A 15,185-nucleotide genomic window follows, 5' to 3' on the forward strand; every position below is an offset into this window, starting at 1 on the left:
GAACAAAATAATAATAATAATAGTAGTAGTAATAATAATAATAATAATAATAATAATAATAATAATCTTTAATTGTTCTTTTAGTATGCAGTTTTTCCTATGAACATTTGTTTCTATATACTCAGTCGCATGTTTAACTCAACCATGATTATGAAGACCTGAAGCTTTGCCATCAACGCTGCATAAGGATGGGATGCAATGCCTTTCGTGTATTGAAACTGCTATGGAAATTATGACTAATTATTACTATTGAACAAACCTGTGATGTGACTGTGGAAATAGGCACGCATTTCTAACCTATGTGTTTAAGAAATTCATGTTCCATCACATGTCAGTGTTGTGGAGGCTTCAGCTTGGTAGTGTGTTTGATGCTCAGTCAAGCATGACAGCATCAAGCCATTCGAAATGAAGAGCAGGAAAAAACATCATTGAAATCTATATGTGAAGTGACGCTGATTACAGAATGCATCTTTTCTTTAGTTCACGAAGTCAGCATTTGTGGGGGGCTCTCATCGCATCTGAAGCTCAACGAAGTACCATAACATTCTAGTTTTCTGAATCTCAGTTCTGTTAGAATCTCCCAGCTTTAACCTATGAAGAATTATCAGGTTCCCAGCTAGGAGAATAAAAGGAAGAAAACGTGTTGACTTTTGCCTTGGGGTACTGGTTGTGTGTGTACCAATTGACAACTGCTGGGCACTTAAACTTCTGTTCTACAAATCAAAGCATCCCGTAACTAGAATTTTAATAACCATAGTCTTCTGGACTAAATATGAAGAAAAATAAAATTACACTTAGCCTTTCATCATCATCATCATCATCAAAACCAGTGCTATATTATGAAAATCATGGGTCCCGTACAAGGCAGCAGAGAGGGCCCTCATTAATTGGTAAATTTTCAGGGGGCCAATAGTACACTGCTCCAGTGCTATATTATAAAAACCAAGGGCTCCAGGAGAGTGGTTTATTTTTTTTAGTCTATTTGGTCTGCAAACAATAAGTAGACAACTACTTCATTTTCGGCCAACTGTTAAGCACATATTTAGACCAGTCAAAGTAGCCTCCGATGTAGTCTGTTGTCATTACCCAATAAAACATTTGCATTTCTATTCTGTCTTTAATAGAAATTAAGCTTTACTGAAAGCCTGAGACTCCACTTTTAATAAAGGTACATGAAGTTTTGAAGGTTTCATTCCCTAATAAGTCTTCTGCCTCTGTTCAACCACCCAGCTGAACACAGTGCCAGTAACTGCACTTTTTGCAACACAACATGTGAGCAAAATATCAGCAGGTCAGTACACTGAAGGGCTGAATATAATCCAAGCAGTTTGCCCCACCACTTTGGGGTGGAAAATACTCCAAACCTGCCCACCAAAAGTCAATGCAAAAAGGAGATAACATGGGCTGAAAATGTGTAACACATAACTCCTTATACCTTGCCCCAAACTGGCAAAACATATAATAAAAGTAAAATAATCAAAGAAGCCTGAAAGAGAGATGATGAAATCTTGTAAAGTGTAGTATAGTGTAGCAGTCTTTATTTTTCAAATTAAACAACTTGCATACAAATACATCATTGGTACAAGTCTGACATGGTTTTGGCAGGCATCTCAGTAAAAAGAGAAGATGCCTCTGTGCAATTCGGGTGAGAGCAAGGGGAAGAGAAGATTTGTTGTCGTTCAAGAGGAAATGCTTAGCTTTACAATGCTTTCTAAAACCCTCAGTTTTTCACGTAGACAAAAAGCATTAAAAGAGGAAATGCTTAGCTTTACAATGCTTTCTAAAAACCCTCAGTTTTGCACGTAGACAAAAAGCATTAAAAGAGCTCTGCTAGATCAGGCTAAAGTCCCATCTAGTCCAGCATCCTGTTCTCACAGTCGCCAGTAGCCCATAAGTTGGATGTGTGACATAAAAGGTAAAGGTAAAGGGACCCCTGACCGTTAGGTCCAGTCGTGACTAACTGTGGGGCTGCGGCGCTCATCTTGCTTTATTGGCCGAGGGGGCCGGCGTACAGCTTCTGGGTCATGTGGCCAGCATGACTAAGCCGCTTTTGGCGAACCAGAGCAGCACACGGAAACGTCGTTTACCTTCCCGACGGAGTGGTACCTATTTATCTACTTACACTTTGACGTGCTTTCGAACTGCTAGGTTGGCAGGAGCAGGGACCGAGCAACAGGAGCTCACCCCGTCGCGGGGATTCAAACTGCCGACCTTCCGATCGGCAAGCCCTAGGCTCTGTGGTTTAGACCACAGCGCCACCCATGTCCCATGTGTGACATAATTAATACTTATTATACAGAGGCATACTGCCTCTAGCAGTGGAAGCAGCATCCTCCATGAATTTATCTAATCTGCATTTGAAGCCATCTACATGGATAGCCTTCAGTACATCTTGGAGAGAATTCCATAGTTAAAGTACTTCTTCACATAACTCATAGTTATCTTCTCTGCCCTTAAACTTCCAACGGCCTTTGCGATTTGAGTACAACACAAACATGTATAAACAACTAAGCAGGTGAAATCACCAACCTCAATTAAAATTTAAGAACTATACAATTTAAAACTCAATGCATTGTTGTGGCCTTATTTTAGTTGGGGTTTCTAAAGAAGTTTGCAGTTTTTGCTGTCGGGCTTGTTTTGATTTCCAGTGAGAAAAGTCACATAATAATCAGCTGGACACTCTGACTGGGACAATAATAATGGAATGACGAGCAAGACAAAAGCACATCAACCAGTTTCAGCTCTGCTGCCTCCGCATGAAGACTTCTTTAGCTTCATTAGATGGTCCCAAGTTCTAGTATTATGAGAAAGGCTTATCCACTTTTCCCATACCACTCAAAGTTATATATGTCTATCATGAGCTCGCCTTACTCACTTTCTTCCTCCAAAGAGCCCCAAAAGACCACTTAGTAGATGCTAAAGAAGTCTTTGCCAACCTGGTGCTCTACAGATATTTTAGACTTCAACTCCCATCAGCCCTAGCCAAGGTTTGTAGTCCCAACCATCTGTATTTATAGTCCAAAACATATGGAAGGCTGTGCGAACAGAGATTGAAGATCTGGGCATGCATGTAACACTCTTGTGAGCTTTAACTAATACTTTTTAAATGAAGCCATCCAGCTGTGAATACACACTTTATAACAACATCTGCTTCCTTGTGAAAACACTGAATGACACATATCTGTGGGTCCTATTTGATGTCACTGTGTCCTGAGATTTTAGCATTTGTGAAACTGACTTATGTGTAATCAATGTGGTCTTGAAATGATTCCTTCTCCTGCCAAACACATTAGTCAGTCTCTCCACAAAGGAAGTGGTAGTCAAGCAACATGCTTTAGAAGCAGCTTATCCAATATTTACCATACTTCTTATCTGATGAAATAGCCACACTTAAGTTGACCAGAATAACAGCTTGGTCTGCAGTGGTTTCTTTCTTTTTCTTTTCCCCTCTTCCCTCTTGATGCAAACTTTTCTGCCTGGAGGACCCACTTCATTAGTACTTTACCACTAAAGCACAGGACATTAATTTCATGCGACATGCTGCTTAAGTGTTCTCATTTCCCATCTGGCTAGAACAATTATTATTCTGACATGGACGGCTATGTCTGTGACACATCTTCCTTAACTTGGGAATGTATAGTTCTCTGAGGAGAGTAAATAAGAATGGAGCCCTTTAACCCCAGCAGTGTTATTTTTCGGGGTGGGAATCAGGAACTGTATTATATGAGAACAAGCTTTAGCAACCCAACTCTCTTGTTACAGTAGTTGCTTTGCAGTTTCAGAACTAATCAGTTTTTACAATTTCTGTTGAAATGGGCTAACCTCCTCCTCTTTCTTTCCTTGGAAGAAAGTGCCTCACTTCCCTAAAACCAAAAAGATAACTTGCTTTTGTATTGGTTTCTTTAGCTCAGACATGTTTTCACACACATTATTATTATTAGAAGCTTTTATGAAAGAAGGCACATGAAGGGTATGTAGAAACCATAGCTGACGAGCACTGAGGAGAAACAAACTCAGCCCACTCCAAACCACAACAGTGGAGAGTTGTTATGATGTACCTTTCACAGACCCTTTCACACAATGAAATAAGAGAATTCTAGTCCATGGAAGAGGAGAATAATAAGGCATGGGGTGCTGGTATTTTGAATGCTTCTAAGGCTTTTGATTCCAGCAGCATCACAGAAGGTCATGTTCTTCTAGATATCATCTTTATACATCACTCAATGGTTGCTTACTAAAGAGTCTTGCGCTGGAGAACCTTATGCTTGATCTCGACTCTTCCAGTGGGTTTACTGGATGATAAATATCAATAGCATCGTATCTCCTTCAAGTCTGTGCACCACTTCCAGAGTTTTCAGCCCATATATAGCAATGAACATATAACATGGTGTAGGCTGTAGCAGGTCTCTTCCATTCTTGATCAGTCAAAAGCTGATTACAAAAGGGTATAGGCACACAATGTTCTGATCTTACACTGTGATAAGAACACAAAATTGATTTTAATTGTACAGGCTGAATATATAATATTTTGTATTAAATGAATGTGTTATTGGTCCTTATTGCTGTATCATTGAATTTCATCGTTCTTCTCAAGATTGCAAATGAGGATGCTTTCTTCAATGGCTGGAGTGTCAGAGTTCGCTTCTCCTGGACAAGCACTTCTCAGCTGCAGCATCCTTCTAAAGAGATGGGTGGGTTTGTTCAAGCACCACCAACATGCAAATATAGCACTGGCAGCTATCACAAATGTCAATAATACCACCAAGACCACAATTCTACGGTACGGTACTGGGAAAGGTGAAGAAGGAAAGAGGAGAAAACATCAAGTGAAATAACACTACGTTTTGTTTTAGCTTCAATTTCTCTGACTCAGATATAGCAAAGTTATTACAAAACATACCTTTAACGGGCTGTACTGAAATTTCATGATAAGCTGAAAAATAATAACCCAGAATTGAACAATGTACAAGAGTGGGCTTGCACAATTAACTGCTTAAATATACACAAAAGATATTAGTCTGTAGTCATCAAGTCAAGTCTCAAATTTAATAAATTCATCTACATGAAAAAAGAATTTGAGAACCAAGGAACAAATCTGGCCAGGCAATAACATCAATACCTTAACTAAAAATGGTCCAGCTAAAGAACATTTTATCAACAATTAACCATTCATTCTTCTAGCAACAAAAATGCTTTTGATTTTTATTCACCTGTACATATAGGGTTTAACCAACTGGCAGTGCAGTCCTAATATTTACTTAGAATAGAAGTAATCACAACTGATTCAGTGTAAGTAATTGAAAGGGAATCCCACAGGAAAGTGATGAAGTAGTACATTTCTTGCTCACTAACGGGAATCAATTTTCAGTATCCAACCAAGTGACAGAAAACGCCCCCTACTCAAGGTATGTGATGGGAGCAACAAAACTGGTGCTGTGGGAAGCTGGGCTGCTGATGTGGCAGCGGCTCTGCCACTCCATAGAGCCCTGCTGACAGGAGGTGGGATTTTTACTGGCGCCAATAATCTGATTACTGACAAAGCGTAAACTGGAAGGCTAGAATTTGAAGAGGAAACGACAGTACCCTCAAACATCTCCTTTGGCAACCCCGTCTCTCAATTTTGTATTTTGATTTTTTTGTTCAGATCAGGGGTTGTCAACCTGGTCCCTACCACCCACTAGTGAGCGTTTCAGGATTCTAGGTGGGCAGTAGGGGGTTCTACGGCACAACCTGAATCCTCTTTCCATCAATCACTGGTGGGCGGTAAGGAAATTTTACCATCAAGTAAGATGCATTAGTGGGTGGTAGGTATAAAAAGGTTGACTACCCCAGGTTTAGATAGATGTGTTACTTGATTTGTTTGCTTTTTTTGTATGTATGTACAGTTGGCTTGGCTTGCGGGGATGGGGGGGAATGGTCTGAGCATCAGCTGTTTTTCTTCTGCAAAATGGGCCTTGACAGCTTTGCAGATTTCAGGTGCGTTCCCCCAGGCCCAAAAAGATTGGGGACCCGCATATGTTGTTTTCAATGTGGATTCATACCTGTGCTTCTTTTGCATACAAATCCTTTTTTATCTTGGCAGGTTGATGATTGCCAGACTCCATCTGTGGTCCTTAAGGCAACACAAACTTTTCCTGTCAGCTGACCTAGATCAGGTTCTTGGATGCCCCAGTTTGAATATTGAATGGGGGAACCATTAAACCACGTTATTGTATCGTCTATGGGCAAAAAAATGTGGAAATCATTATACAGCTGTGCAGAGCAGAATGCAGTTCTAGTTGTCACCTTCCTTCCCAAATATTTGCTTACATCAGAACTGAAATTTTTCTTGGGTTTTCTAAGAGCATTTATGAGCAGAACACCATATTTCTATTGCTTCCTGTATAAAAACTAAGCAGTTTTTTGGGGTCTGCAGAGGTGAGGGTAAGTTCCATCTAGCTTAAGCCGCCTCCAAGCAAGAATAAGAAGGTGTCCTCCTTGCCATAGAAGTTAAGCTATTTTGGAGGTGTTCATGGAATATTTATGAAAATTCAATTTCTTTGGGGATCTACCCTCATTTTTAAAAAATGCAATACGTTGTTTATTTTATTTTTTAATATATATATATATATATATATATATATATATATATATATATATATATTGGTTTTTAAGTGTCTGCTGCTCACAGCCTTTGGGATGGAGTGGCTTACAACCCAAAAAATTAAAGTTATTTATTTTTTTCATAAACTTCATACATCACTTGATTGTAAAAAACAAAAAAACCTCAAAGCAATTTACAAACAATCAAACAGTAAAACCAAACAAAGTTCACAACTGTCCTTGAAATAATAAACAAAATGAAGTGTTTCCTCTAAGTCCAAATGCATGTTTAATTCAGCTGCAGTGCCATTACTGTGTGTTCTTCCAAAACTATTTTGGAATCATCCCACAAACCTGTAACAAGCCTATAAGAGCAGTTCAGCAGAAAGAAATCTCTAAATAAGATTTGTCAGTGTGCAAAACAGAAATGTTTCTGGGCTCTCTGGTAATGGTACCTATAAGAATTCCAATTTATGTTAGGAACATTTAAGAACTTCGGCATAGGAACACTGACCCCGCAAGCCCCTTAAAATTGTATGTACTGATTATTACTCTTTCAAATTTGTAAATTTTACGACATGGCAACTTGCTCCCAGATTGGTCACGATGGAGTGTCGATTTTAAATAAATAAATAAATAAATACACAAATATGCCTTGACTTGTATTTCCTTCCCTTTTTGGTATTAGGAAGAAGGGTTGATCAGAATAGCTTATAGCAGGATGTGCTTCCTAGTCACGTCTGGATAAGATGTAGTAATAATAATAACTCTGGGCAGCTTCCAACACATATAAAAACATAATAAAACATCAAAGACCTCCCGATACAGAGCTACCTTCTGATGTCTTTCCTTGACATCTGATGGGAGGGCGTTCCACAGGGAGAGCGCTACTGCCGAGAAGGCCCTTGGGGCTAGACCTCAGTGAACAATGTGAGTGGAGATGCTCCTTCAGATATGGCAAGAAAAAGCCCAAGATGGAAGGAACAGCATTGACTAAGAGGTGTGGCAGGGTGTGTGTGGGGAAAACCCCTGGAGGAAACAACAACCGGCTTTCCTGCCAGACCATCCGTATTTCAAACACAGAGACATACTTATTAGTAGGCATTCAGACTGAGGAATTAGCTCATTACATAAGAAGAAATGCAACAGAAGCAAAGCGATCATGTATCCAGAATGTGGCAGAGTGTCTTACCGACTACAGCGTATATGTTAACTAATGAACCAAACAACTTGCCCTGTAAAGACAGCTATACAGAAACGGATGGATGTATCTGATCAATTCCCTTTACTTACTCTCAGTAGCAAACTGGATATTCAGCCAAATCGTTTCAACCGAAGGCCCAGAAGAATGCAATTCTTCCAGAAGAAAAGCATTTTCATGTTCATCTTCAATAGTTAGAAGATTAGAACCTGAGGATGAAAGCCGAGAGAAAGAGAGAGATTCAGATTTACACATGATTTGCTTAAAAACCAACACTCTCTCACAACGCTATCTGAACTCTACGCATTGCTATCAAATGCAATGAGCAGACCATACCAGTACATTGCCAATTGCAATAGTTTCTAGTTTGTTTCCAGGCTCAGTTCTTTGAAGTGCTAGTTTTTACTTTTAAAGTTAAGACCTGAGTGCCTAAAGGAATGCTTGCCCTCACATTTGCCTCCTTGGAACCTAAGATCTTAACCAGAGACCTTCTCCGATTGTCCCCACCAAGTGAAGTACAATGGGAGGTTACTAGTAAGCAGCCCTTCGTCCACTGATGACACACTCCCTGTATGATGCTCACCTTATGGAGGTTTGCCTATCTTAATGTCAGTCCAGCAGCAGGCAAAAACTTTCTTTTAAAACTTTCCACGTTTTAACTTCAAATCTATGTTTTGTTTCTGTATGCGCGCAAGCAAGTTAACACATATTTCTGTTTTATTGTTTTGTTTTTGTATTTCTTGACTACGTAAACTGCCCTGATAAGTCACTGAATGGTAGGGCATTAATACTCAAATATGAACGGCAGTACAAAAATACCCCCCCCAATAAATCAGCTATCTTCCATGATACTCGGAATCATTACTCAACATCATGGGTGCATCCTTAGATGAAGAAACAATGTCATATTAATTCAAGATATATATTTGCAGAGTTGAGATGAGCAAGGCTGCACAATAATCCAACGAGAAAGTTGCATGGGTCTGTTTCATTGCAATTTTCTCTTGCAGGTATGTGAAATTGTCAGGAATTTCCCCCTCCTTAGTAGCTTTGGGACCAGCGCACCAACAAAAAACCCTAGCAAAAAAAATTCCAGGCTAGGCCTTCTGATGATGTACTCTGGTACGAAGAAAAACAAAATTACATGCACAGCAAGATTACATACTTCCTCATTCCAAAGCAGCACCAATAACCTTTCCATAGCTGTTTCCACAAATACAATGGTTCAGGTGTGCCCAGCTAGGCCAAACTGGAACTGGGGAGGTATAGCAGTAGACTATCCCCCCAAATCTCAGAAACAAACCACCTCCAGAAACGGAATAGTTCTGCTTTTGGAGTTTTTGTGTCTATACTAGTCATAACAATACTAACCAGATTTTCCCCCCAGTAAGGGGAAATCTGCAGTAACAAGCAGGGGGTGGGGTGCAGAATTTTGGATGCATTCAACTCAAACATGAGGCTGTGGATGGCTCCCTCCCCCACCTCAAAAAAGAGTGCTGAGACACTGCAAAACCCCATAAATTTGCTGGTACGGTATGGAAGTGCCCAATGTGCTGTTGCATGTAAATTGCCTAGTTAATTTTTATTTTAAAAATATTCAGAGTACAATGAATTAATAACATACAGTAATGTGTGAAGTGGCCATGGACTCACTGTTTTGGTAGTACCAGAGATTTATCTAGCTTTCTCCTGACTGCATCCGCTATGCTGAACAACATCAAAACAGATCAATAGTCTTTGAAATAACTTCTCTGAAACTTTGAGAAGAACACTGACGATTAGGCGATGCAAGGCCATAAATCCTCTGCCAATTTTTCCACCAACAGATTACCTTGCTTTTTGCAGAATTCAAATGCTTCATCAAAGTCTGAGTTCTCTAGAACTGTGGAAAAGCTGTAGCAGCTCCTTTCAAATTTTATCCAAGGGACAGGTTTTTCATCACACAGTCCCTTAGATTCAGTTGGCTTCTCCTCTGTGACAGAAGGAATAGTTTAGCCACAACAGAAAGACAGAATTTGCTCTCCAGAGGTCTAACAAATTCTGCATTAGCCTATTGAGACAAGTATATTACATTAGCACCAGTCCTATGTCTGTAGAAGAGTACTTGTGTACCTTATGCCTAGGGGTATGTACATTACCAAAAACTGGAAGGAAATGGGGCAACTCTCTGCTTTTAAGTAATCTTTTGCTTTTTTAAAAGAAACTTCCCTCAAGAACCATGAAGCATGCTGTGGGCTCATGACATAATATTTTCTACTCCTTCACTGTACTCTCTTATTTTTTTTATCAGCTTAGCCCCAGGCAGCTGAATCATCCCCATCACAAAGAACCAGCTCAACTGAGCAAACTGGTTGCACTTCTCGTCGTATTTGGGGAAAGCTGTCTTCTTTCCTTCGGCAGGCATGTTATTACAAAGTCTGACTATTTACAACACAGGCGAAATACATCTCAACATGGAACATTTTTTAAAAAGGCCCTTTCCTCATTTTAACTTCCTTAAGACGCTGCCCAGAGGCCAGAATGGGCTCTTTGCTAAGAGGGTTTCAGTGTTTAACGTGAGAGAGAACCAGCTTACGGGGTGGAATATGGCAAACTGCCCCATTCAGAAGTCTCTCACAGCCAGTGCTCCTCCAGCGTCCGTCAATATCAATGTAGACACAGCTTCCAGAGGTCTGTGATTCCTCATCTCTCCAGAAAGTATGCGGAGGCTTGGTACCATCCGACCATTCAAAATTAAGGCCATTCTGTCAAAAGAAATGTTTGATTACCTCTGGCAGTTCACAAACTGATTTTTATTTTTTTAACTCTTTCTCACAAAATTGCAGCCCATCCTCTCTCAGACAGATGTCTCTCCCAGTCCCAACTAGAGATGCCAGGGATGGAAGAAGAAGAAGAGTTTGGATTTGATATCCCGCTTTATCCAAAGGAGTCTCAAAGCGGCTAACATTCTCCTTCCCTTCCTCCCCCACAACAAACACTCTGTGAGGCGAGTGGGGCTGAGAGACTTCAGAGAAGTGTGACTAGCCCAAGGTCACCCAGCAGCTGCATGTGGAGGAGCGGAGACACGAACCCGGTTCACCAGATTACGCGTCTATCACTCTTAACCACTACACCACACTGACTCTCAGTCCGAGGATGGACTCTCGGACCCTCATGCAATGCAGGTATTCTACCACTGAACTGCAGCCTCTCCCAGTATTTTTAAAAAAGGTACTTATAGAGGCAAATGGTAATAAAGACACACAGAGTTTTATTTACAAACTCACTTAACATGTTCAGCCACTGAAAGGGTAAATTTGAACGTACTTGCTAAATCACAGCAAATGAGCAAATATTTTAAATACCTACATCTGAAGTGAATAATCCAATCCAATGGGCAAAGCCCAGTCGATTTACAATTACAGTGAGGAAGGCTTGGTGATAGTGGTCTGAAATGCTGACCAATTCAGCCCCATTTTCCTTGCAGGTTTTTAAAGCCATGTACCAAGTCATATTCCCACGGATTAATGTATATGTCTTGTTTGCATACTCTAAAGTATCTGGTACTGGGTACATCACGGAAGAGTGTATGACATTTCTAGACGTATCTGTGACAAGAATAAAATGAAAGATCAAGAGTCACCCGCAAAGCCGTAGAAAACCTTTTCAGTTTAATGTATGCTATTAAGAAATTTACATTTTCAAACAGGATATAGCTATGTCTGAAAGTAATATAAGTAACAACTAAATTAGTCTATTAAAAGCAGCAAGGAAAACCCCCAAACAAAATAGATATTAGAGGATATTATGGTACATAATACTATTACCAGAACTTGTTTAAAATTCAGCCAAAGGAGGAGTAAATAATAAAATCACATTTTTCGTTGGCTCAGCATTTGAAAACTTTGAAAGCACCAATCACTGCACAGACTTGGACCAGAACTAAATAAAAGAATAAAGGAACCAGTTGTGCCTTTTCACTGACACTAGCACTGAGTGCTCACTGGAAGGACAGATCCTGAAGCTTAGGCTCCAATACTTAGGCCACCTCACGAGAAGAGAAGACTCCCTGGAAAAGACCCCTGGTGTTGGGAAAGACTGAGGGCACAAGGAGAAGGGGACAACAGAGGACGAGATGGTTAGACAGTGTTCTTGAAGCTACCGACATGAATTTGACCAAACTGTGGGAGGCAGTGGAAGACAGGAGTGCCTGGCGTGCTCTGGTCCATGGGGGTCACGAAGTGTCAGACACGACTAAACTACTAAACAACAACAACAACAAGCACTTTTAAGCATAGTTAAAAGGCATAAGCTCTATAATAGTACATCACAGCTCAAGCTGTAAGTACTTTGAGAGTTTAAGTTTATGCTGAATTTTAAAGTACATTACCATAACAAAGAGAGTGAATATGACAATTCTCCAAGCAGTTTCAACTAAGATTAGGGTCTGCACACACAATGGGACTTCCCCTCTCTTTCCTCTTTGCCCCCTAAATTTGCTCTGGAAGGTTGGGGGAACCCCCAGAGCAGGTGTGGGGGGAGCGTAGTAGGAAGGAGAGGGGGGGTAAGGTCCCACTGCATGAGTGGACCGCATTCCCATGTGCATAAGCCCCACCATGTTGAATCCTATCCAATGGAAATAGATTCTGAGCAGGACTTAGTTGAATGGAACATTATGAATCACTCTTGCTTATGGGGTGCTGCTACTAGTAACCAAATACAGTGGTACCTTGGTTTTCAAATGTCTCCATTGACGAATGTTTCGGTTTTCGAACGCCGCAAACTTGGAAGTAAATGCTTTAGTTTTCGAACACGCCTTGGAAGTCGAACATGCCACGCAGCTTCCATATTGAGTTTTCGGTTTTCAAACGTTTTGGAACTCGAACAGTCTTCCGGAATGGATTATGTTTGAAAACCAAGGTACCACTGTAAGGACAAGAGTTTTCCTTTGGTCTAGGGTGACATCTGCTACTAGTAAAAAATAAAACAAAATCATATGATGAAGCTTGAAGCAGTCTTGGGAAATGGGAAGAGTGAAAAGCTCAACCACTAATCTTAGCCAGTAGGACTGTAACATGCCCAAACATTCACTAGAGAGAAAACATTTCATGTTTCATTTCCAAAGAAGAGATCAGAGATACAAATGTACCATTGCAGCTGGATGATCATAGGCCATTTTTGTCTCATAATACTGTTGTGTCTACTATTTCTTAAATTGCTTACTAAAATTAACTCAGAGCAATTTATGACTCATATGGTATCTTAAAATATCATTTCCTTGTATTTTCTTTAAGATAACTCACTAGGGATTGACAGAACTGGGAGAAAAAAGGCACAGAAAGGAAAAAGAAGAGGTTCTATTTTTTGGCAGACCTTTAAAACCCCACTATGCCATTTGTTTAAAACCAAACCCTGTACATTATCTCTTGATTGTAAGATAAAGCACTGGAGGAGGAAGAGGCATGGGGGGGGGAGTGCACCGCCCCCGGCAGCGCAATCCCGGCGGGGTGCCATCGTGGCTGCCCCCCCATGCTGGGTGCCACGCCCCTATGGGCAGCACACCATGTCCCAGCATGAAGCTCCGCCACTGAGATAAAGATCAGTCCCATGCCAAAAACAGCGCCCCCTGAAAAGTAGCTCCACTCCAGGAGCCAACAGAGCCAAGAGAGTTATGTGGAAAGAGCAGCAGCAACTACCAGTTTATACTTTGCAGAATGGGGAGGGTGCTGGCCCATTCTCTTCTCGCTTCTCATCCTTCTAAAATCCAATTACTAATTGTAGCAGTAAGCACTGATGGGAGGGAAAATGCTTTCTGTGTTCTGCACAATGCCAGGAACACTGTTGGAGCAAAATAATGTTTAATGTTAAATAGTGAGCTAAATCCCATACTATGACTATTATACCTCCTGAAGTGCTAATATGTCTTGGAAATGTTCTTACACAGAAAACGAACAGAACATACATGCTTACAAAAACAAATGTTACACGATTTATGGTACTTTTTTTTTTTTTGCCTCTGAGGGCCACATGTGAAGCAATGGGGGTGTGCTCAGGACCTGCCCCCCTCCACAAACACAAACACACCCTCGCTCAACAGATGTGCATAATACTCATTCAACACACACAATAGTTTTTCAATCCTTTGTCTACTTATCTGGGAGTAACCCCTGTAAATTCAGTAAGACTTAATTTGGAGTAGACATATATAAGTGCCTTTTTAGGGGTGGGTAAATAGGAAAAAAAATATTTTTTTACCTTGAGCCTTTTGGCAGATAAACCCATTACTTTTTCCACAGTTTTCTAGGTGCCATTTTCCCATTAAACTGAAGCTAGGTTTATTTAATATGGAAGCACATAGCGGAGATTTTTCTTGGATTTTAGTACTGTGATCATGGTGATTCTGTAATCAATATGTTATGATGGAAATCACTGTGAGAACAATACACACACTACATATACATATGCATATATATATATATACACATACACACACATATATACGTATACACACACATATATGTGCCATATTAACAAAATGATCAGAAAAAATAGAGAAGATTACTCAGTATACAATAATTAAAGACCCTGAACCTTTTATGAAAGAGCAATAGATTTCCCAGTACTTAAAAAATAAAAAGTTTGACCAACAAACTTTTGCAAAGTTGGTTGCATCATAGGCAGCTAAAAGATATCTTCAAAGAGGACAATAAGAAAGGCTTTCTATACACGGTTTTTAAATTCCAAAAGGAAGTAATAGATGAGAACTCAAAATTACTAAAAAAGATGTACAATATCCTCTTGGAATGGGAAACAAAAGATGAGGAAGTAAAATCAGTTATGATCAAATGGGCGCAAGATATAGGCCACAATATACAATTCGAAGATTAGATAAAACTTTGGAAAGTAAATTTGAAGTTTACAGACTGTATACTGTTAAAAGAAAATTATATGAAGATGATGTATAGATGGTATATCTCACTGGTGAAATTTTCAAAATATATAAAAATGAACAGAGGGAGTGTTGGAGGTAAAAAGAGGTTGAAGGGACCTTTTACCCTACGTGGTGGGATTATAAAAGTGTTAAGGTATATTGGGAAATGATATATAATGAATTTTTAAAAATGTTTAAAATAACATTTGTTAAGCAGCCAGAAGCCTTCCTGTTGGGTATTTTAGGACAAGTTCTGCCGAAAGAGAAAAGGACTCTATTTAAGTATGCTACGACAGCGGCAAGAATATAGATAGCACAGAACTGGAAGACTGGAGAAATTCCAACAAAAGAACAATAGCAAGAAAAACTGATGAATTATGCGGAGTTTGGACAACTGGCAGGTTTTAAACTAAGTAAGAGGAAAACTAAAATAATTGTGAAAAATATGGATCAAGAAATAACTGAAAGAATACAGCAACAGATACAGATAGA

At 39.8% G+C, this 15,185-nt stretch overlaps 1 protein-coding gene across 5 annotated transcripts in view; it reads right to left on the minus strand.

The window, feature by feature from the left end:
- Window positions 1-1,508: 1,508 nt before the first annotated feature.
- The window catches only part of PLA2R1 (phospholipase A2 receptor 1), a 62,236-nt gene continuing 48,559 nt past the window's right edge, over window positions 1,509-15,185 (minus strand). For 4 of the 5 annotated variants that reach the window (XM_083493235.1, XM_083493234.1, XM_083493237.1 and 1 more), the window contains 8 exons: window positions 14,018-14,162; window positions 11,132-11,370; window positions 10,359-10,527; window positions 9,615-9,755; window positions 7,876-7,992; window positions 6,042-6,218; window positions 4,901-4,933; window positions 1,509-4,788 (listed from right to left, as the gene is read on the minus strand). In XM_083493235.1, the coding sequence (XP_083349361.1) occupies window positions 4,568-4,788; window positions 4,901-4,933; window positions 6,042-6,218; window positions 7,876-7,992; window positions 9,615-9,755; window positions 10,359-10,527; window positions 11,132-11,370; window positions 14,018-14,162 (1,242 nt within the window). In that variant the 3' untranslated portion in view covers window positions 1,509-4,567. Of the gene's footprint in view, window positions 4,789-4,900; window positions 4,934-6,041; window positions 6,219-7,875; window positions 7,993-9,614; window positions 9,756-10,358; window positions 10,528-11,127; window positions 11,371-14,017; window positions 14,163-15,185 lie in introns of those variants that run through there. The other variant, XM_083493238.1, reaches the window with a different exon arrangement.

The sequence above is a fragment of the Podarcis liolepis genome (genome assembly GCF_965112155.1).
Source record: "Podarcis liolepis genome assembly, chromosome: 1".
Classification (NCBI taxonomy): domain Eukaryota; kingdom Metazoa; phylum Chordata; class Lepidosauria; order Squamata; family Lacertidae; genus Podarcis; species Podarcis liolepis.